The sequence below is a fragment of the Grampus griseus genome (genome assembly GCF_964374135.1).
Source record: "Grampus griseus genome assembly, chromosome: 6".
Classification (NCBI taxonomy): domain Eukaryota; kingdom Metazoa; phylum Chordata; class Mammalia; order Artiodactyla; family Delphinidae; genus Grampus; species Grampus griseus.
This window is the reverse complement of record NC_139000.1, coordinates 23,765,666-23,788,248: the sequence shown is the minus strand read 5'-3', so window position 1 is coordinate 23,788,248 and position 22,583 is coordinate 23,765,666. Positions and strand designations below refer to the sequence as shown.

General features: G+C 49.4%; 1 protein-coding gene across 4 annotated transcripts in view; it reads right to left on the bottom strand.

Moving 5' to 3' along the window:
* Nucleotides 1-20,484, bottom strand: part of EPB41L4B (erythrocyte membrane protein band 4.1 like 4B) — a gene marked incomplete at its 5' end in the record, with an annotated part of 140,525 nt that extends 120,041 nt beyond the window's left edge. For all 4 annotated transcript variants that reach the window (XM_082656502.1, XM_082656501.1, XM_082656503.1 and 1 more), the window contains one exon: nt 20,182-20,484. In XM_082656502.1, the coding sequence (XP_082512628.1) occupies nt 20,182-20,484 (303 nt within the window). The remainder of the gene's footprint in view (nt 1-20,181) is intronic.
* Nucleotides 20,485-22,583: the final 2,099 nt, after the last annotated feature.

The window sequence follows — 22,583 nt, the reverse complement described above, 5'->3', positions numbered from 1 at the left end:
GTTTGGGAGGCAACAGAGCAGAGGGGCAAGAGCTCAGGCTGCCTTCCTTTGCTCACGTATACAATGGTGACAGGAACCCTAGCACCTGTGCTCGGGGACTGTGTGGGCTGACCCAGCCCAAAGCCTGGCCGAGAACAAGCTTCTACAAGTCTATGGCTGGCAGCATCTGTTCCTCTCCGTCTTGGCCTCATAGCTGGCCCCATGGGTGTGACTTGCACTGAAACTCTTACCACACTCCTCTCCAAGTGTCTGACCCACTGGGTCCTCACACTGGCCTCAACTAAAATACAACCAGGAGTAAATCCAGGCTTTATGGCACCTTGAATTTATACCATTTGGCGGTCCTCTTAAAGAAACAAAATGCAAAAAAAAAAACCTTACATTTGCAAACTTGAAAAAAACCAAGGACCCAGCAAGCCCAGTACTAGGGCCCCTTCCCACTGCCCCTCCACCCCCAGGTTCTCAACCCCACCAACCTGCCATGCACAAAATGGGGGGATCACGGCTTGGCTTCCCATCTATCCCACTGCTAAATCCAGCCACCAAATCCATCGGATTCCATGTCCTCAGACTCCATTGCATCCGCCCCTCTGTCCATGGCCAGCACCACCCTAGTTCAGACCCGCAATGCAGCTAACAGCCTTAGTCTGACTCTACCTTCAACCACCCCCGAGCCAAACTCCAAGCGTCCAGTGGTCCTAGCCTCCCTTCCCATCTCCCCCGCTTCAGCATCCCCTGAGCTGCATTCTGTTTCCCAGACACATCTTCCTTGTACCCTCCTCAGTAAGGCTGGTCACGCCGTTCTTCCACCTGGACTGCCAATCCCCCATCACTCAATGTCAAAATCAACCCCGCAGACACCTCCCCTGAAGCCCTCCCCAATGGAAATCCAGCTCTCCCTCCAGCCAACCCCCGCAAGGCTTCAGTTGTCCGGCTCTGATGGTGCCCAAGCCATTCTGCCTGCGATTAAGGCGATCTGAGAAGCAAAACGAGGCGGCAGAGCTCCCAAGGGTCAAAAGAGCAAATACACCTGTCTGGGCTCAGCCACCTTCCCAGCCAGATGGGGATGAGGCACGGCACTGCTGAGCAGTGAGGACCACGGCAAGGGTCAAGTGAGATGAAGACTAAGAACGCACGTGAAGGCCCCACATTCTCAGCAGGATATCAAAACCTGTGGCCAACCTTGGTTCGGCATGAGCCATAAGTTCCCAGTAATGGGCCTTCTCACACCACAGCCATTTCAGACGCTCCTATACCAGGGAGCAGCTGCTCCCTAGGCTGCAAGGATAAGATTTCTCCTTCCCCCGGCAAGGTCCAGATTGCCCCAAGCTTTTCTTCAAATATAAGAGGTAGTAGAGTGTAAAGATTAAGAACACGTTTTACCACAATTAAAAAAAAAAAAAAGCATACAGAGCACGATCGAATTTTTGTTGAAAGAAACTTCTTTAGCCATCCTCAGCAAAAAGGTGGTAGGGACACCACCAAAGTGTTATGAGGTGGTGATGTCTTACTGGAGGTATTATATGATTTTTATTTTGTACGTTTTAATCGACAATTCCTAAAAATTCTAAAATAAAGAGGTATGCTTTAATTTTTTTAAAAAGTACAGGGCTTCCCTGGTGGCACAGTGGTTAAGAATCTGCCTGTCAATGCAGGGGACACGGGTTCGAGCCCTGGTCTGGGAAGATCCCACAGGCCACTGAGCAACTAAGCCTGTGCGCCACAACTACTGAGCCTGCTCTCTAAAGCCCGCGAGCCACGACTACTGAAGCCTGTGCGCCCAGAGTCCGTGCTCCGCAACAAGAGAAGCCACTGCAATGAGAAGCCCACACACAGCAACCAAGAGTAGCCCCTGTTCGCTGCAACTGGAGAAAGCCCACGCACAGCAACAAAGATCCAATGCAGCCAAAGATAAATAAATTCAAAACAATAAATAAAAATTTTAAAAAGTACAGAACTACTAATGACAGCGTAACATTTCTTTTTTATAAAACCAATATTTTTCTCATCGTTTTCTCCTTTTTTCCTTCCTATTCAAGCAACTAGGCTGCTCTGTTCTCACTGCTCCAGGAAAGGTATGTTATAATCAAAACCAGAAAATGAAGATTAAAAAAACAAAGATGAAGACCATGGATGCTGGAACCACACTTCCCGGGTCCACCACATTCTAGTGGCAAGGCCATGGAGGGGACATTAAACTGTCCTGCACCTGTTTCCTCATCTGTGCAACAGGGCAGTGGCTACCTTGTAAACTTTTTGTGAGAATTAACTGAGTTTAAGTATACGAGAAGCACTCAGAACTATGTCTGGCACATAGTAAGCTCCACTTTTGTAAGAAATCTTCTAGTTGGGATCCCCTCTACCTTTCAGGAGTTCTTAAGACTCATTCCTCAACATGTCTATGATCCTGGAACATTAGCAGGCTTCCGATACTAGACATATAATCCCTACTGGACCTCTGACACTCGTGAGAAATCTGTAACAAAACTGACCACTCCAACTAAGACAAGAACTTTCACTGTAGAATCCACCCCCTCCCCCACTAATTCTGTTCTGCAGTCCTTGTGGGGCACCTCTGGAGGTTTCTGCTCCTGAAGCTGCATCATAGTTTGTTCTTTTGCTGTAGATTAATTCTGTCTTGAATTTTGTTTTTGTCCTTCAAATTCAACTTCATAGGTTGAGCTTATACCTCTAATCTCTAAAGATCAAGGTCAAGAGCAGGAAGAACAGACACCAGCAGGACAGCGGAGGGACCAAGAGCATTTAAGTGCTGTGTGTGCTCTAGCATGTGGCTTAACCTCTCTGTGCCTCAATCTCTTTATCTGTATGATGAGGATGTTAATAGGAACTATCTAACGCATAGGGTTGTGAGAAGTCAATGAGTTAAGCCAGTAAAGTGTTTAAATCATAATGTAAATGGTCAATATATTTTGAAAACATTATGATGCGTGAAAACCAGGTACAAAAGGCCACACATTCTATATGATTCCACTTACCTGAAATATCTCGAGTTGGCAAATCCAGAGACAGAAAACAGATTAGTGGTTGCCAGAGGCTGGGAAGAGGGGAGAATGGAGAATGACTGCTTAATGCATCCAGGGGTCACGAAAACGCTCTGGAGCTAGATAGTAATGATGGTTGCCTAACACTGTGAATGTACGAAATGGTTAAACTTTGTTGTTATTTGTATTTCACCAAAATAAAAAGAAAAACATTTGCAAAACAAGAAGTCAGCAATGTTAGTTATTACTCAAATTACTACATGAATAACTACTATGACATGAAATGTACTAGGTCCCAGGCAAGGCACGACGCCCTGCAGCTTCCCAGGCAGGAGAGGGAATACGACACAGGAGGAGCAGGGTGGGTGGGTGGCAGGGGCGGGGGCTCAGGACAAGCTTCACAAACATGGTCACATCTGACATGGGTCCTCAAAGACGACTGGACTCTTATGAGATAAAGAAGAAAGGGAATACACAGCAAAGGTACCCAGGCAAGAAGTGAAGTGTGAGGAGTGAGGGTGCAGCAGCTCGAGCACCACTAGGGTGACAGCCCTGGGGAAGAACTGGGGAGAAGTGAACTCAGAGCCCAAAAAGGGCTTAAGGTGTGGTCCTGTCATTTACCAGCTGTGGGAAGAAACCCACATTTACTAGCTGGGCAGAAACCCTGCTGCTGAACTTGCGATAAAACTGGAACGCCCACAATTCTCTCAAAGAGGTGCTACGAGTGGGATTACATTAAGCCACGAAAGGCGAAAGCTCCGTCTCAACCTAAAACACTACACACACGTAAAGCACGTGACCCTGCAGAGCCCTGGTTCTCCAACTCAGCTGCACGTGGCACCACATTCTGATGACGGGGACCCTCCCCCCACGCCCAGTGATCCTGGTGTAGAGTCGCAGGTATGTGCCGGCAGAGCCAGGAAGCAAAGCAACGACGAGGTGAAGGCTGGAACGGGATACACAGCCCACCTGAGTATCCGGACGATGGGGAGGCCTGGAACCATGGCGGGGTGGGGGTGGGGGGGTCTTTTAACCTTGACATCCTCAGCACGCTGACCCTGGGCTACCAAGGCAAAGCTGGGGGCCAGGAGACGTGCAGGACGATTCAAGGACAATCCCACACCCCACAGCAAATGAGCTCCTTAGACGCAGGGCCCACATTTTTGATCATTTCATATTCCTCGCATGGTGCCTTACACGCACTAGATGATCTCTCTGTTTCTGTAGTTTGATCTTGCATTCTGCTGTGTTTTCGTTTTGTGTTGTTTTAAAATGTTTACTTTATATTGGAGTACAGTTGATTTACAATGTTGTGTTAGTTTCAGGTGTACAGCAAAGTGATTTAGTTATACATATATCTGTTCTTTTTCAAATTCTACTTCCCACGTAGGTTATTACAGAGTATTGAGTAGAGTTCCCTGTGCTATACAGTAGGTCCTTGTTGATTATCTATTTTATATATAGTAGTGCGAATATGTTAATCCCAACCTCCTAATTTATCCCTCCCCGCCTTCCCCTCTGGTAACCATAAGTTTGTTTTCTAAGTCTGAGTCTGTTTCTGTTTTGTAAATAAGTTCATTTGCATCATTTTTTGTTGTTTTTAATGAATAAATGAAATAGCTGTTATAAAACAGGTCTTGTCAGTAAACGGAAAGAACTGCTGCTCTCTGGAAAACTCATCTGTGTGGAAGTGCTCATCCCCTGAAGTGAGTTAATAAGATAAATGACATGTTACAGTAACCCAAGTACAGGTAATTCTTCTTTTCCTTTCAGAAGACAGCACGTAATTTTTGCATTTTTCTTCAGGAGTCTCTTTAATGAAGAGGAACTATCTGTCACAGCTTTTAGAACAAAGCTAAAAGCTTCTGGACTTCAAAGCAAAAGACATCCTATGTAGAATACTGAAGCATCCTGAACAAACACTTTCGACCTTGGATTCCCCGCTTGCCCACTGAAACATCCCACATCCAGATCCCCTCTTCTCACTCTCTCCCTCGAATACCCACGGGATCTGCCACTGCCAGCCTGTGTGCGAGAACTGGGGCCAGTCCCAAGCCAGCCTGGGGCCCTCCCTGGACTCTGACCGGCCACTGTCGCTGCCACCTAATACAGACTGCAACTCACTGGGCAGGTGACTTTGGCCCCAGCAAACAGGAGCAATCAAAGGACTACAGCCAGAGAAATGCTGTGGAAGGGGCTCTCAGAGTGCACTGCGGGTTAATAACTAACCCGCAGGAGGCTTTACAGTGTATTGGGCTTCCCTGGGTGAAGCCCATGGCCATTTCACCGGCAGGCAATGCAGCTTCTGGGCCAGGGGAGAAGCACGGCTTGCTTTCGGAGGAGGGAGGGGGGCCTCGGAGAGGCGAACAGGCCTGCTGCTGTCACTGGGCCACTGAGCGCAGGGGCCAGGAGGGCTGTGTGCAGGAAACTGCGCTTATTACATGCTAATTACTGCTCATTTGCCTCAGATGAGCAGCAGCTGGCTGCATGTTCCCAGGCAGGTAGCAAAGACCTGCCATCCCAGAATGAGGCTCTGGACCATGAGGCTTTCAAGCGCTCCTTTAGGGGTAAAACTCAGTGGTTCCCGCTGCTCTGCCATCTGCCCCGTCTCCCTTCTCTCTGCAGTGTTCAGTGACTCTGCTCCTTAAAATGTCTGCTGGCACCTCTGGCCAGGAGATGGATGGAAAGGGCTCACTAGGGGCCTACGGGAGAATGTAAAGGAACCCAAACGGGAGTAAGCTACCGAAAAAGAGAATCTCAAGGTCAAGGGAGACATTCAAAACTACAGTTATGGAGCTGATGAAGAAACAGAAGAAAAAGAAAAGACACTCTTTTAATCAAATCTACTGAAAACATTCCAATGATGAGGAATCTGGACCTTTTCAAAAAAGCAACATCCAATGAAAGATAGGATAACAAGGCTCACAGGCAGGGGCTGAACAAGGAGCGGGACTCTTGGAAGTATTATTTCCAGCCTCAGTGCCTTTGCATGTGCTGACCTGGCCACCAGGAAAGCTGTTCTCCACTTGTCCTCAGAACTCAAAGCTTTCTCTCTGAAATCTTCTGGTTGCCCATTTTCCCCTCCCAGTCCTCCCACCTTAGCCTTTCCTTTAAGCTTATTTAAAACTCCCTAGGACACTTTTCACACCAGGTGTAATGACCTGTCTCCTCTCAAGCTTCTCGAGGGCAAGGAACCTATCTTATTGTTCTCTGTGTGCCCTGAGTCAGATGCTTTAAATAATGCCTGTACCAACTGTACCCCAAGGTAACCAAATGTTGAGGATGCCATCAAGGAAATCCAGAGAGGGGGAAACTCTAGGACAGAAGGCCCAGCTTCTTCAACAAATAAATGGGGAAAAAGGAGGGGAGAAGGGAAAACTCTAGACTAAGAGCTTTAGAGAAATTGTGGGACAGGGAAAAATGAGATAATGTTGGTCAAAGGACACAAACTTTCAGTTTTAAGATAAGTAAGTTCTGGGAATCTAAATGACAGCATGATGATGACAGTTCATTATAACGTAGAGTATCCTTGAAATCTGCTAAGATACACATATGAAGAAATGGTGACTGGCGAGGTGACAGATATGTTAATTAGCTCGATGCACAGTAACCATTTCGCAATGCAAACGTATATCAAATCACCATGCTTTACGCCTCAAATATATACCATTTTTATTTGTCAATTATGCCTCAAAAGAGCAAGGAAAAATAACATTTAAAAAAGTTCTTAAAGAGCTTTAGATAGAATATCAACCAAATACAATGAAAGGACCTTGTGACAACCAAATAAGAAAATCTGAACACTGACTATATATCTGAGACTAAAAAACAATTGTTAATTATTTTTAGGTGTTTCTTTTATGGTTTTTATTCATCAATTTGATAATATGGTGTATCACATTGATTGATTTGCATACATTGAAGAATCCTTGCATCCCTGGGATAAATCCCACTTGATCATGGTGTATGATCCTTTTAATGTGTTGTTGGATTCTGTTTGCTAGTATTTTGTTGAGGATTTTTACATCTATATTCATCAGTGATATTGGTCTGTAATTTTCTTTTTTTGTAGTATCTTTGTCTGGGTTTGGTATCAGGGTGATGGTGGCCTCATAGAATGAGTTTGGGAGTGTTCCTTCCTCTGCAATTTTTTGGAAGAGTTTGAGAAGGATGGATGTTAGCTGTACTCTAAATGTTTGATAGAATTCACCTGTGAAGCCATCTTGTCCTGGACTTTTGTTTGTTGGAAGATTTTTAATCACAGTTTCAATTTCATTCCTTGTGATTGGTCTGTTCATATTTTCTATTTCTTCCTGGTTCAGTCTTGGAAGGTTATACCTTTCTAAGAATGTGTCCATTTCTTCCAGGTTGTCCATTTTATTGGCATAGAGTTGCTTGTAGTAGTCTCTTAGGATGCTTTGTATTTCTGTGGTGTCTGTTGTAACTTCTCCTTTTTCATTTCTAATTTTATTGATTTGAGTCCTCTCCTTTTTCTTGATGAGTCTGGCTAATGGTTTATCAATTTTGTTTATCTTCTCAAAGAACCAGCTTTTAGTTTTCTTGATCTTTGCTATTGTTTTCTTTGTTTCTATTTCATTTATTTCTGCTCTGATCTTTATAATTTCTTTCCTTCTGTTAACTTTGGATTTTGTTTGTTCTTCTTTCTCTAGTTCCTTTAGGTGTAAGGTTAGGTTGTTTATTTGAGATTTTTCTTGTTTCTTGAGGTAGGCTTGTATAGCTATAAACTTCCCTCTTAGAACTGATTATGCTGCATCCCATAGGTTTTGGATCGCCATGTTTTCATTATCATTTGTCTCTAGGTATTTTTTATTTCCTCTTTGATTTCTTCAGTGATCTCTTGGTTATCTAGTAACATATTGTTTAGCCTCCATGTGTTTGTGTTTTTTACGTTTTCTTCCCTGTAATTCATTTCTAATCTCATAGCGGTGTGGTCAGAAAAGATGCTTGATATGATTTCAATTTTCTTAAATTTACTGAGGCTTGATTTGTGACCCAAGATGTGATCTATCCTGGAGAATGCTCCATGCGCACTTGAGAAGAAAGTGTAATCTGCTGTTTTGGGATGGAATGTCCTATAAATATCAATTAAATCTATCTGGTCTATTGTGTCATTTAAAACTTCTGTTTCCTTATTTATTTTCTTTTTTTTTTTTTTTTTGCGGTACGCGGGCCTCTCACTGTTGCGGCCTCTCCCACTGCGGAGCACAGGCTCCGGACGCGCAAGCTCAGCTGCTCCGCGGCATGTGGGATCTTCCCGGACCGGGACACGAACCCACGTCCACTGCATCCGCAGGCGGACTCTCAACCACTGCGCCACCAGGGAAGCCCTATTTTCATTTTGGATGATCTGTCCATTGGTGTAAGTGAGGTGTTAAAGTCCCCCATATTATTGTGTTACTGTCGATTTCCTCTTTTATAGCTGTTAGTAGTTGCCTTATGTATTGAGGTGCTCCCATGTTGGGTGCATATATATTTATAATTGTTATATCTTCTTCTTGGATTGATCCCTTGATCATTATGTAGTGTCCTTCCTTGTCTCTTGTAACATTCTTTATTTTAAAGTCTATTTTATCTGATAAGAGTATTGCTACTCCAGCTTTCTTTTGATTTCCATTTGCATGGAATATCTTTTTCCATCCCCTCACTTTCAGTCTGTATGTGTCCCTAGGTCTGAAGTGGGCCTCCTGTAGACAGCATATATATGGGTCTTGTTTTTGTATCCATTCAGCAAGCCTGTGTCTTTTGGTTGGAGCATTTAATCCATTCATATTTAAGGTAATTATCGATATGTATGTTCCTATTAGCATTTTCTTAATTGTTTTGGTTTTTTTTTTTTCTTTTTTTTGCAGTATGCGGGCCTCTCGCTGTTGTGGCCTCTCCCATTGCGGAGCACAGGCTCTGGACGCGCAGGCCCAGCGGCCATGGCTCACGGGCCTAGCCACTCCGTGGCATGTGGGATCTTCCCGGACCAGGGCACGAACCCGTGACCCCTGCATTGGCAGGCTGACTCTCAACCACTGCGCCACCAGGGAAGCCCCACCTTGGGTTTGTTTCTGTAGGTCTTTTTCTTCTCTTGTGTTTCCCACTTAGAGAAGTTCCTTTAGCACTTGTTGTAGAGCTGGTTTGGTGGTGATGAATTCTCTAAGCTTTTGCTTGTCTGTAAAGTGTTTGATTTCTCCATTGAATCTGAATGAGATCCTTGCCAGGTAGAGTAATCTTGGTTGTAGGTTCTTCCCTTTCATCACTTTAAGTATATCATGCCACTCCCTTCTGGCTTGTAGAGTTTCTGCTGAGAAATCAGCTGTTAACCTTATGGGAGTTCCCTTGTATGTTATTTGTCATTTTTCCCTTGCTGCTTTCAATAATTTTTCTTTGTCTTTAATTTTTGCTAATTTGATTACTATGTGTCTTAGCGTGTTTCTCCTTGGATTTATCCCGTATGGGACTTGCTGTGCTTCCTGGACTTGGGTGGCTATTTCCTTTCCCATGTTAGGGAAGTTTTCGACTATTATCTCTTCAAATATTTTCTCTGGTCATTTCTCTCTCTCTTCTCCTTCTGGGACCCCTATAATGTGAATGTTGCTGCGTTTAATGTTGTCCCAGAGGTCTCTTAGGCTGTCTTCATTTCTTTTCATTCTTTTATCTTTATTCTGTTCCGCTGCAGTGAATTCCACCATTCTGTCTTCCAGGTCACTTATCCGTTCTTCTGCCTCAGTTATTCTGCTATTGATTCCTTCTAGTGTAGTTTTCATTTCAGTTATTGTATTGTTCATCTCTGTTTGTTTGTTCTTTAATCCTTCTACGTCTTTGTTAAACATTTCTTGCATCTTCTCAATCTTTGCCTCCATTCTTTTTCCGAGGTCCTGGATCATCTTCACTCTCATTATTCTGAATTCTTTTTCTGGAAGGTTGCCTATCTCTACTTCATTCAGTTGTTTTTCTGGGGTTTTATCTTGTTCCTTCATCTGGTACAGAGCTCTCTGCCTTTTCATCTTGTCTCTCTTTCTGTGAATGTGGTTTTTGTTCCACAGGCTGCAGGACTGTACTTCTTCTTGCTTCTGCTGTCTGCCCTCTCTAGGTGTTTTAATAATATTGTGACTATTTAAAAAAACACAGCCCTTATCTTTTAGATAATTGGGACTTTGTTTTGGAATTTGTTTTAAAAGAATTGGGAAGTAACAGAGGTGAAGATATAGATGAAAAGAGAGGGGCCACATTAAACAAAAGATGAAGCTTAACAATGGGTACTCGGATTATGTTCATTATATGATGGGTACTTGGGGTTCTCTGTGCTTTTGACTGCATTTAAAATTTCAATTAATAAAAACTGGGATAAAAACGTAGGCAGAATTGAATGAATACCATAGACCCTGCAACTGCTCACCAAAAGCCACCAGCAGCAACAGACTTCAGCTCATTCACAGAGAAATGGAAAACAAAACGTTAATTCCTGCTTAGTGAGGAAAGGCCCGCAAGGGGGACTTACAGAGAGGTGTTCTCCTTTGTTCCACTGAGGTGACCTCAGAAGAGGAAGCGGGTATAGGAGACAACCTCATCAAAGCCAGCAGGCAGTGAGCTGAATGCGACGAGAAAAATACAACGCAACTAAAAAACAGGCGAACATCATAGAACAAGGCATACCAGGAGGAGATACGTTCATGGTTCATAACACAGGCAAAGATACTCCACCCCATGAACAACTGGGGAAAAGTGAAGACCACAGTGAGTTCCCACTAACTCCCACGAGACAAACAGAAAAGCTGTCCAATGCCAAGGGCTGAAGAACGGGTTAGCAGACGCTTTTATGTGCTGCTGGGACTCTGGAGAAAACAATTTCGCATGATCTTAAAAGGCCCTGCCCCCCACCCTCCCAGCCACCGGTACATACCCAGGAGAGACGCTTGCTAGCATATGTGCACCAGGAAGACCAATTCCAGAAGGTTCAAAGCAGCATTTTTTCCCTAACAGCTCCAAACTGAAAACATCCCAAATGTCCACCGACAAAGGATAACTATATTCCGGTATATTCATGCAGCGCAGCAAGAACTACAGTTACCTCATCAATATGGATGAATCTCTCACAGACACAGTATTGAGTGAAAAATCCATTTACTATAAAGTTCGCTAACATGCAGGACTAACAATAATCATTTAGGGAAACACACATATGAGGCAAACTCATCAAAAAAGGGATGAGAGACAAACTTCAGGAGAGCAGGAGGGAGGGAAAGGTCATTGGGGAGGAGCATGGGGGGGCCATTAACAGCACTGGTGATGCTCTTTGTTCTTAAGCTGGGTGGTGGGTACCCGGATGTTCACCGTATTATTTTTCTTTAAAACTAGTCATGTTACAGACACTCTTTTGTATTTGTATTTCATCATTAAAAGATGTAAAGAATGACTGGACAGAGGACTTGCCAACACTGAGCACCTCAGACAAAAGACCAGACAACTGGGAGGATGAGTCCAGGGACTTCCCTGGTGGTCCAGCGGCTAAGACTCTGCGTTCCCAATGCAAGGGGCCCAGGTTCGATCCCTGGTCGGGAAACTAGATCCTGCACGCGTGCTGCAACTAAGAGTCGTACGCTGCAACGAAGATCCCGAGTGCTGCAACTAAGGCCTGCCACAGCCAAAATAAATAAAATAAAATGAGTCCCAGGTGAGCGGATGCCAGAATGCCAAGAACAAAATCCCCAAGGAGAGGGCTGGGGACATCCAAGTCTCTGACGGCAGTGCCACTGGTGAACGGGCAAGGCCTGGATGTGCAGCAAAGTCTGAAACTTGGATGAATGGGTCAACAAAATGTGGCATATCCATACATCGGAATACTATTCAGTCTTACAGAGGAAGGAAATTCTGATACATGTTACGACATGGATGGACCTTGAAGACATTATGGTATAAGTGAAAGAAGCCAGACACAAAGAAACAAGTACTGTATGATTTCACTCACAGGAGGTACTAAGAGTAGTCAAATTCATAGGGACAGAAAGCAGACTAGAGGTCACCAGGGGCTACGGGGAAAGAGGAATGGGGACTTCGTGTTTAGTGGGCACTGAGTTTTAATTTGGGATGATGAAAACATTCTGGAGATGGAGAGTGGTGATGGTCGCACAACAGTGTCAATGTACTCAATGCCACTGAACTGCACACCGAAAAATGGTTACAATGGTAAATTTTATTCTACTTAGGTATTACCACAATTTTTAAAAATCCGTAACTCAGGGAAGGTGCAGTTGAGCAAGCAAACCGGTAGGATAAAGGAGAGGTGCCATTGGGCCCACCTCAACGCCCCTGAGCGCAAGTGAGGTAGGACACGGATAGCAACAGCACCCGGACGGGAAACGGGCATGGAAGAGACGCCACAGAGCCGAGGGATGCCGACCCCGCAGGCGCCCGGGGAGCCTGCCAGTCCACGTCCTCCCAGCCGGGCCAGCTGCCTGGGCAGTTCCAGCCCTGGGACCAGGCTCAGTGCTGGGAACCAAAGATGCTCCGGATGATGCCACCGGTGGCACAGGGCCCCAGGGAGGTAACCCTCCAGGTCTCAACTTCAAGAAGGAAGTTCTGGGCACTCAGCCAACTATGACTTTGGGGAAAAGAACCTGCAAAAATTGCTGAGAAGTGGTAGACAGAACCCAAATGCCAGAGATGCTGAAAAGCAGAAAGTTTCAGGAAAGACAGGGCGGTTGATGGCATGAAATTCTGACCCATCAAATTACAAAGGATTCTGACCTTCCCCAGGAGTTCCAAGGGGCATACCTTTCCAACAGGAAGGCCAGGTGTGCACCGCATGGGCTGGGGGAAGAGCACTGGAGGACGAGTCAGGAAACCTAGATTCAATTCACCACACTTATAGCTGGCCCAGGACCAACTGCTCCCTGAGACCGTGAGTAAAGGGGATAGTAACATCTTCCCGGATGGTGGCAATTAAGAGAAGTAACACAGACTCTGCGAGCCTGAGGGAGTAGGCATGCCTAACAGGTAAGATATCAGGTGCTTTGCATATCAACCTTCAACCCCAAGAGACAGGTAGAGACAGGTATTATTACACACCTACACACACACACACACACACACACACACACACACACACACACACACACACACACACACACACACACACAGAATGAGGGGCTAATTTAAGTAGTCCAGAATAAGCACAAGAGGGCACCAAAGGGTGAGAAGTATGTCTGGAAGGCTCGGATAGGAGGAAGAAAATTTTAAACAATTAAAAAAGGATACACAAGGATGCACACCATGTTTATAAACACGTATGCAAAAGCACAAAGATTGAGGGGAGCAGCGAAGCCAACCAGTTGCTATGCAGCAGGATGGGAATATGTAAAATGCTTTTCTTTGTGATAACTTTAGTGTTGTTCTATTAAACACTTTTAAAAAATGTAGGCTACTTCCAACCTCAGTGCTGAAGAACTATGGGCCTCAAACCAGAATGCACTCTGGGCGAAACTACACTCACTGAATATGAGTACAGATGTGAATCCGATGTCTGGAAACCCCAAGTGGCCTGGAAAGGAGGACAGCCTTCTGAGGCTCAGGGTCCCCACCCACCTCGGGGCCTCTGGGGCAGGCTCAGAACCCCGCCGCTCCCACCCCTCGCATGCCCAGTCCTGGGTCAGAGGACACAAACCTTCTCCAGGCAGACTATCTGAGCTCGAAACTAGAGTCCGCCTTTGCTGTGTGACACGGGCAAGTTTCTTATCCAGCCTGCTAAGCCCTGATTCTCCCCCTCACAAATCAGGGCTAACAACAGTAACCACCAAAAGAGGTTCTGTGAGGGTCCAACAAAACAGTCACTTAGGCAATTAGCACAGGACTGACACACAGTGGCCCCTGGCTCTTACTAGCCTGAGACCCTCCTCTGTGCTTCACAGGTTCCTCACTTACTCCTTCAAGACTCAGGGACATAGCTGGAGCTCATAATCCTCCCCGACCCCAAGGAGCCCCAAGTCCAGCAAGTGGGGTTTTCTGGCTCCCATCCTCCATGCGTCTGCACCTGCCCCAACGCCTCTGACCAAATCTAACAGCTGAACTCCCAGGCAACCTTCGGGACAACTCGATGTCACTTTGGGCATCAAACCTTCCCCAAATCCACTCCACAGTTCAATCGCTCACACCCGTACTACCTCATGTGGGGTTCCGAGTTATCTAGTATATTTACACTGTCTCCCCTTCTAGACTGGGACTCTCTCATCCCTCCTGTACCCCTCCCGAACGCTTCCTGCAGGGTAAGTGCTCAACAAGTCTATGCTGACTGAAGAAAACAAGTGCGCGAACAAAAACATTTTCGAAAACAAAAATAAACCAGAAATTAAAATCAAGTGGGACTAGTGAGATACATCCAGCTGCAGAGAGAAGCCAAAGAGGCTGCAGAAGGAGATGAAGGGGCCCTAGGGCAAAGGGGGCACACCTGGGATGCTGCCAGATGAGCCCCAGATTGTAGGAGAGCCTGGGCATCCCTGGGCAGGCGAGAGTGGTCACCACCCCAAAGCAGGTGTTCAGAACACAAGCCCTCAGATGCAAGGGGACTTTGTGGCCCCATCAACAGGACATTAACCTGCCAGAGAGCAGAGGTGATTGGTGGGGAAGGGCTCCAAGGATGGGGAGCCCTCTTCTTAGGCAGGCAGTAGGTGGCACACAGCTCAGACGGCCACAGGGGGCTCCCCGCCCCAGCTAAGGTCCCAGGGACTGTAAAGGGGGGGAAAAGGGTCCCACCCTAAAGAGACACAAACTTGGGGTCTAGGTCCCGATTCATTTGTGCTGAAGGGGTGGGGAAAGAGACTTTACTTTCACCAACCCATATAAAGTCGTCACTTAAAATAACATTCATATCTAAAAACAAAGAGAAAAGTACAGATGGACACACACACCACCATTTTAAAAGTGGTTATTATCTCTGATGAGATTTTAGATCTTTTTAACTTCCCTTGCTTCTCTATATTTTCTGATCTTTCTGCTGCCAACATGTTCTCCTGTGAAATGCAAGTGGGGGAGGAAAGCACATGCCAACCTGCAGAGAAACACCAAAATGAATCAGCAGCTGACCCTGCCCGCAGGCAGCTGCCACGGGCCCGAGGGGGAAACCCAAGTGCAAAGAACCAGATTCCTGCAGGAGAAACGCTCCAGGCACCGTGGAGGAGGCTGGCAACAGGAGTCAGGCAGCGGAGAAGGACGGGACACGTGTTTTGAGGACAAACTGTGGGCGGAGGATTTCTGTGGTGAAGGAGTGGATTTTTTTCTAAGTCCCTATGCAAGAATGTAAGGGAAAGTTCTACCTCCCCATGCCCGCGCCCCCAACCTTTTGCTATTTCAGAACTAAACAGACCTGTACCTTCATCCACAACAGTGCACTAGCAACAGAATTCAATGAGATTATGCACGTGAAAGTGCTTAGCAAGTTAATATTTGTTCAGTCCTGGCCCAGCGCAGGGTCATGTTACTGGCACTGGAGAGGCTGGCAGACTCCCCCTCCCTGCCTATTAACACCAACAACCCAGCAAGTGGGGAACCAGAGTTAGAGATCGCATCTCTATCCCACTTGGGAAGGATGTTCACCACCCACCTCTCTTGCCCACTCCCCTCCTTCGCCAGCAGCCCTCCTTTTAAAACAAAGGTATTTTAAAAAAAAATACACAACTCCATGACGCACACAGTTACCCAAAGCTCCCCATGGTCTCATTCACGGTCTGGGGGGGGGGGTTGGAGATGGGGGCAGGGTAAGCCCTGGAGGGCCACCTTGAGCCCATACCTTCCCTCAGGAGCAGGAAAAAGCAAGCCACCCAGAGGTCTGGGATAAGGCAGCGTGTCCATGGCAGCCAGAACCCTGGGAGAGAATGGAAATGAGAAGCTGCCTTCTCCTATTTCCTAGGGCCTTATGTAGTTCCCCATTTCTTCCCACCATTGAGGGTGAAGATATCCTGCCCTCCAAGGTAGAATCCACTACTCAGTCCCCCCACATTCAATCAAGCCCCACCCCCAGCCCCGCCACACGGCACTGGGCTCTGTTTAGGCTTCCTGGCACCGCTTTCCTTTTGGGGGGGGGCGTGGCACACCGCACATGCTGTGGGATCTCAGCTCCCCGACCAGAGATCGAACCGGGGCCCTTGGCAGTAAAAACACAGAGTCCTAACCACCGGACCACCAGGGAATTCCCAGCCTTTGTTTTTTTTTCCTTTAATGTTCATTTCTAGAAAACTTCCCAATCACTTTTCACAGGCCAAAGAGGAGGCACTGAGATGTGTGTAAGATTACAACCTACTAGCAACCCTTCAGCACCCTGCTGTTTCCTGAGGCTTTTCATACCCTTTTTGTCACGTAATCATCCCATTTTAAAGACCAGAAAATCGAGATTCAAGTAACCCAGGGCTGCACAGCCCAGCTGCCAAGACTCAAACATGCATCTTCCTGCCCTGAAACTCTCGGTGCTTGCCCTGTACCATACAAGTCACTGCGGAGCTCCAGGGACAGTGAAAGCAACTGCAGCAAATGCAATACCGGCCAATGGACGGTGCCCTCCAAGGCATGGGGGCGGGGCGTGCTGACCAGCCAGCCACATGCCCTCCCGGCTTTCCACACAGAGCTGCTGGAAGACTGTGTATGCAGGGGAGGGGGGCGACGGGGCTGAGCAACAGCCGCGCGAGCAAAAGCGATGCCAGGGCTTTAGTCAACAGAGAACTAATATGAGTCAACAGCGGGTACCGCTGCCAAGCACACTGATGGGATCTTCAGCTGCATTAATAGAAGGGGAGAGTCTCAGGCAGGCCGAGGGAGTCCTGCCTGCTCTGACCTGACCACACCTGAGGGCAGGGCAGGGCTGGGCTACGGACACGGAGGCACCTTGCAAGGCAGCGCCAGGGTTTCTGAAGAGGCGTGGCTCAGGGTGGCACTCTGGTCTGTAGGGTGGAAGCTGGGTTTGGACAGCAAGCCCACTCCAGACTGCACATTACCGCTGGATTTTTTTTTTTTAAATATCCTGTCTATCCACAGCAAAGGTTAAGAACACTCAGGCATGTCAGGGGACAAGGCCACCACCTGGGGGAGGGGCCCCAGGCCCTGTCATTTGCTTCCTCCTTTGTTATATATAACAGCTGGGTCGTGGCTTGACCGAGAAGTGGCCCTGACACAACAGGTAATCTAAAAATGGGGAATTCCCTGGTGGTCCAACGGTTAGGACTCGGGCTTTCACTGCCGTGGACCCGGGTTCAAACCCGGGTTCGATCCCTGGTCGGGGAACTAAGATCCTACAAGCCGCTCAGTGTGGCCAAAAAATAAATTAAAAAAAAATTTTTTTTTTGAATGCACAAGGGACACTGGATTTGACATCCTAGAGCCTCAAGTGTCAAAGTCTCTGGGAAGTCCTCCCAATTCATCCACCAGCACCCTGTCCCGTGAGCCTGTCGTTATCACTCAGCATCACTTAACAATAAAAAGACGCTCTGCTACACGTGTTTCCCAAGAGCCTCAAGGCCACCTCTCATTCACCTTTGGTTCCACAGCCCAGCATTTGGCACACAGAGACGCCCAAGAAATGGTGACAACTGAAAACCGAGGTGCCCCAGCACGATCACAGTGAGGGTGTTGTGTTCGAGGCAATTCTGGAACATAGGCATTCTGACTAGAGCGAATAAAGCGGCTTATGACAATGTATAACCACCGTTAGTATACTGAGCGACGAATTCTCGACGCTACCAACCACTACCAGAGGGTTTTAATTACAAAAGAGTTATCGTTAGCCTGGCAAGTGTGCTTTGTGCCCGTGCGAGTGACTGGAGACAGACAATCCAGCTTAGGGAGATGGCAGTCAAAGGTAGATCCTGTGCGCCATGCAGCAAAGCAACCCCGGGGCCCAGGAAGCGCTAAAAATCCAGGAACGCAGGAGACGAGAATAATGACCAGTGGGACTAAATGCCAAAAAGGACAGCATAAAAAGTGAGCTTGGTGAAACGGGCTGAGAAGGCACACGCATGCCACAGATTCATGGGGAGCTGGCCGCCTGGAGCTCACCTTGTAACTCTGAGAATTAAATACAGGAACTAAGACTCGGATCTGGGAAGATGAGCACAGGAGACTGTGCGATGCAGTTCTAATGCCTAATAAATCTTTAAATCGATGAGCCGTGCTCACTGTTTATTCTTCTCCATCCTTCCTCCCCAGGCAAGGGCTCACATGACAAAAGCCAGCATTTGCTCTGGATTTGCCTTTGGACGGGGTATATATACATATGCGTGTCTGTATAAATAAAATTGGGAGTTCACTAAATAACATCTTAAAGCATCAAAAAATCTGCCATTATAAGAAAACCTGGTGAATTCTTTTGTCAAGTAGCCTTTAATAAAGTGAAGAAACCTCTTAGGATGCAAAATCCCCCTCCCCTCACACTGGGCCAGGGTTCCACCAGCTGTGGTTAAGTCAGCATTCCCGTCCCAACCTGTTCATTTGGGTACCTGTTTGGGTCTATTCACTACGCATGCATCTTACTGGGTTTGCATTTTTCATCCCAGAAACACAGCTTAAGCCTGTCGCACAAACCTGACAGAAGCATTACATTTTATAAATCAATCATCCCCGGGGAACAGACAAGAAAACCATCAGCAATGAGCGTTGTCAAAGTTCCAAACCAGAGCATTCCTTTCCCAGATCCGAGATGCAGAATACGCCACATCCTCTCCACACACCAGCTGCCTGCTCCAGAAGCAACACACTCACCTCACCACTGGCTGCCCCCCCCGACCGCCCCTCCCGGCCCCTTCAGGCCTCCTCTCCCAGCTGAATAAAAGCTGGAGAGACCCGTCTTGGGGAAGCAGTAACATTTTAATACTACTGTAAAGACAACTGCTCTAAGCACTGGAATGTTGGCTCCTTTTCCATGAATAAAAAGGCCCCCAAAGGGTATTATCATAACAAAATGATATCCTATGGAGAGCACCAGGAACCACAAAAATAAAATCGCCATAAACTGACACTGTCTCAAAATTAAACCTACACAAGGAAACGTTAAACCCCAAGCCAGGCAGGCTCTCATTTTCCCATCTAAAACCCTTACAATATTCCCAGTTCTCTCATGACGTCCAATTTCCCCCACCCGAGGAGGCCTAAATGCTTTCTTTCGAAGTCCCGGTATGTTATTTTTTTTCCCTTGAAACCCTCGAGATGCTCTGTAACATTCATCTAAAGCTCAATCGTGGCTGTGTCCTCGGTCACACCCAAAGATTCCCAAAGGCACCGTCTGCCGCAGCGCCGGGTGCACAGCAGGCGCCCCACTAATGTGCGGATTTGATTTGATCAGATCTGGCCCCTTCGGCTAGAAAGACACATTGGTAGCCAGACGCCCAGGCGGGGACAGCAGCGCCAGCCTAGCTCTCTGCCGGAGGCGGCGGGGTGCAACCACCTGTGGGCGGGTGACCGGGGCTCAGGCCGCGGCGCAGCTGCCCTGGAGTGCCTCCGCGGCTCCACGCACAGACCCCGGGGAAAGTCCGGCGCCCCAGGCCCGGGAGCACCCCAGGGCCGACTCCCAGCGCCCCAGCAGGGGCTCTGCCGGTGCAAAGTTGGCCTGGTCCGCGAGGATCCATTCTAGAGTTAGCTCCCAAGTCGCCCGGCCGCCTGTGAGGCAGCGAGCCAGAGGGGCTCTTTAGGATGGGACCGGGTTGGGGGGTGGGGCGGAGTGGTACACCAAGATGGGAACAGAAGAGAGAAGTGGTCCCCCGACTCGCTCCCAAACTTGGGGCACCTGCCGGCCAGCAGGCGAGGGGGATTCTCCGCCTTGCCGTCCCACCAAGGCCTGGTGGCGAGTTTGTCGGGGCAAGCGGGCCACCCCATGGCAGCCCCGCATTGCTTTGAGATTTTCTAACCAATAATCCAGCACCGAGAAGGCCGATGCAGGAACCTGGGGGATAGAAGGGGAACACCAGTCACCCGCGCCAGGGGGCGGGGACTTGGGACTCGGGGGCGCGGGCCAGGGATGGGGCCCCGGAAGAGAGCAGGACGGGGTGGCCCGAGAGGGAACCAGACTAGGAGTGCTTGCAGAAGGGGGAGGGGATCCCGGAGAGGTACAAGGGGAGCGCCCCAGAGGGAAGCATCGGGGGAAGGGAGCTGCCCCAAGGGCCGCGGGGTGCCAGTGTCCCGGACCGGCCCCGTCACTCACCGGCAGGTCCACGCTCACTTCGGTCCCGTCGAGCAGGAAGACGCGGCAGTAGAGGGTGGTCTTGGAGGCCCCGGCGGCGGAGATGTGCACGGCCGCGCAGCCCATGAGCAGGGGCCCGCCGCCGGCTGGGAACACACTGCCCCCGGGCGCGGCGGGCAGCGTGGACACGGCGGCGGCGGCCGGGCCCCCCCGCGGACCCCCGTCGCGCTCGTCCCCCAGGCCGGCGGTCCCGCGCCCTGCCGCGCCCCGCGCGTAGCGCTGCATGGAGCGGCGGCCAAAGGTCCGGCGCAGGAACCGCAGCATCCTGGCTGGGGGCGTCCCCTGCCTCCGCCCCCTGCGCCGCCGCCGCTGCTGCGCCGCCGCCCAGGAGCGCCCCGCGCCGCCGTCAGTGCAGGCGGCCGCCCGCGCCGCCTCCCGCCGGCTGCGGACCGGGGCTCGCTCCCGCCGAGGACGAGGCCGCGCTTCGGCTGCCCGCGGGGCGCGCCGGCCCAGCCAGCGCCGGCTGCGAGTGGCCGCGGGCGGGAGGGCGCGCTCGGGGCGGCCCAGGAGCCGTCCCGCCGCCGCCGCCGCCGCCTCCGCCGCCACGCGCCCTGGCGGGCCGGCGGCCTGCGCTCGCCGCCAAGGGGGCCGCTCCCGACTGCCGGCCGCCGGCGGCCCGAGGACTGGGGGGGCGCGGGGGGCGCGGGGGCGGGCTGCGGGCTGCTCCCGCGCCGCGCGCCGGCCGAGGGCCAGCCGGAGCAGGGCGCCTGCGTGCTCCTGGCGCGCTCGCTCCCACTCGCCGCGCCCAGGCCCGAGGAGGCCCAGCCGAACGCCCGCTCCCCAGGCGCCTGTTCCTGCGCCCGCAGCCCCCGCCTCCCACCTGGGAGGCTGCACCTATAGCCGCCGCCTCCGCCGCCACCGCCGCTACCACCGCCGGGACTGCAGCACGCCCTCCTCCCTCGGGGCTGCGCCGGGTATTTGCAAACCGGGTCTGTGCTGCCCCCTGCCGGCCAGAGCGCCCCCTGCTGCTGTAGGTGTGCTCACGTGTGTACACGTAGGTGAGCACACACGTGTTTCCGGCGCCGCGAGCCCTGAAGACGCCGGAGAGTCTCCCCTTGCCTAGTTAGGAAAACGCGCTGCATGCCCTCGGGGGAGCCTTGCCTGGGAGGCCCGAGAGAGAAGCGCATTAAGCGAAGGCCCTACCAGGCCCTCACTTTCCCCTTCTGGAAAAGGATAGGGGTGAACTAGGTAATCTACCAGGTCCCTGCTACTTAAAGTTCTGTCAGTTTAAGATCTCAGAGCTGGAAGGGCCCTTTCTGCCGTCACAGTCCAATGGGCTCATTCCAAATAAGGAAATTGAGGCCAGGCAAGGAGGGGTGTACTTTTCCAACCGACTACACAGAAGAACACCTTTCCTCAGGGAATTCGTGTCCAGTATCGAGGCAGAGGCCTGCATAAATAGCCATAACTGAGAAGGCTAGTAAAGCTTGCACAAGTTACTGAGAAGCAGAGTAGAACTGAGGCATGAGGAGGATAGTATAGGACACACAGAATATCGGAGGCGGAGGGAAGGATTTATAAACGGTGCCCCTCAGGTATACATGTTCAAGGCCTGGTTCAGGGAGAAGTGGGTTTCAGTGTGGCTGAAAGGAGGCCAGGCCTCTTGAGAAGAATAACACTGATTTGTGTGTGTGTGTGTGTGTGTGTGTGTGTGTGTGTGCCTGACACTATGCTAAGCCCTTCCCATTCATCATCTCACTAAATCCTCAACACAGCCTGGTTCCATAGTCGGTTTTATCCCCATTGTACGGAGGAGGAAATTGAAGCTTAGAGAGCTTAAGAGACTTGCTCCAGATTTCATGGTTAATAGGGGCTTGTTTGCTGGGATTTAAAACTGTTGCTCCTAACTACGGCCAAGCTGAGGCATGTGACATGATTGGCAAGCGATGATGGTTTCTGACAGTCCTGGACGGAGGCAGTGGCCACAGCAAAGGGGCAAGAGAAAGGGAGGGGTGAATTCAGGAGGCATTCCAAAATCGCCATTTACTGAGGATCAGGCACTGTCTTAGGTGATTTCATGGATGATATTTTCATTATCCTCACTCCAACCCTTCCAGGTAGTTCTATTTGTCCCCATTGACTTAGGTGGAGTTTGGGACTTCTTAGAGAAGTAATATCCTTGCCCGAGGTCTCAGAGCTCCTGAATGGCAGCAGCCAGGACCTTCACTTGTTGCCTAGTGTTTCCTTTATGACTCTACAGGGATCTACCGGGTGACAGTGTATTCTGAGGGGGCACCTGCAATCAGCCTTCCAATACCCACTCTGCTCCCCTCCCTCAAGACTTGACTTAATAGAATACCATCAGCAAGCTGGTGTTCAAAGGTAGCCCAGTGTGCTTACTGGTTTCTAAGGGTAGCCCATTT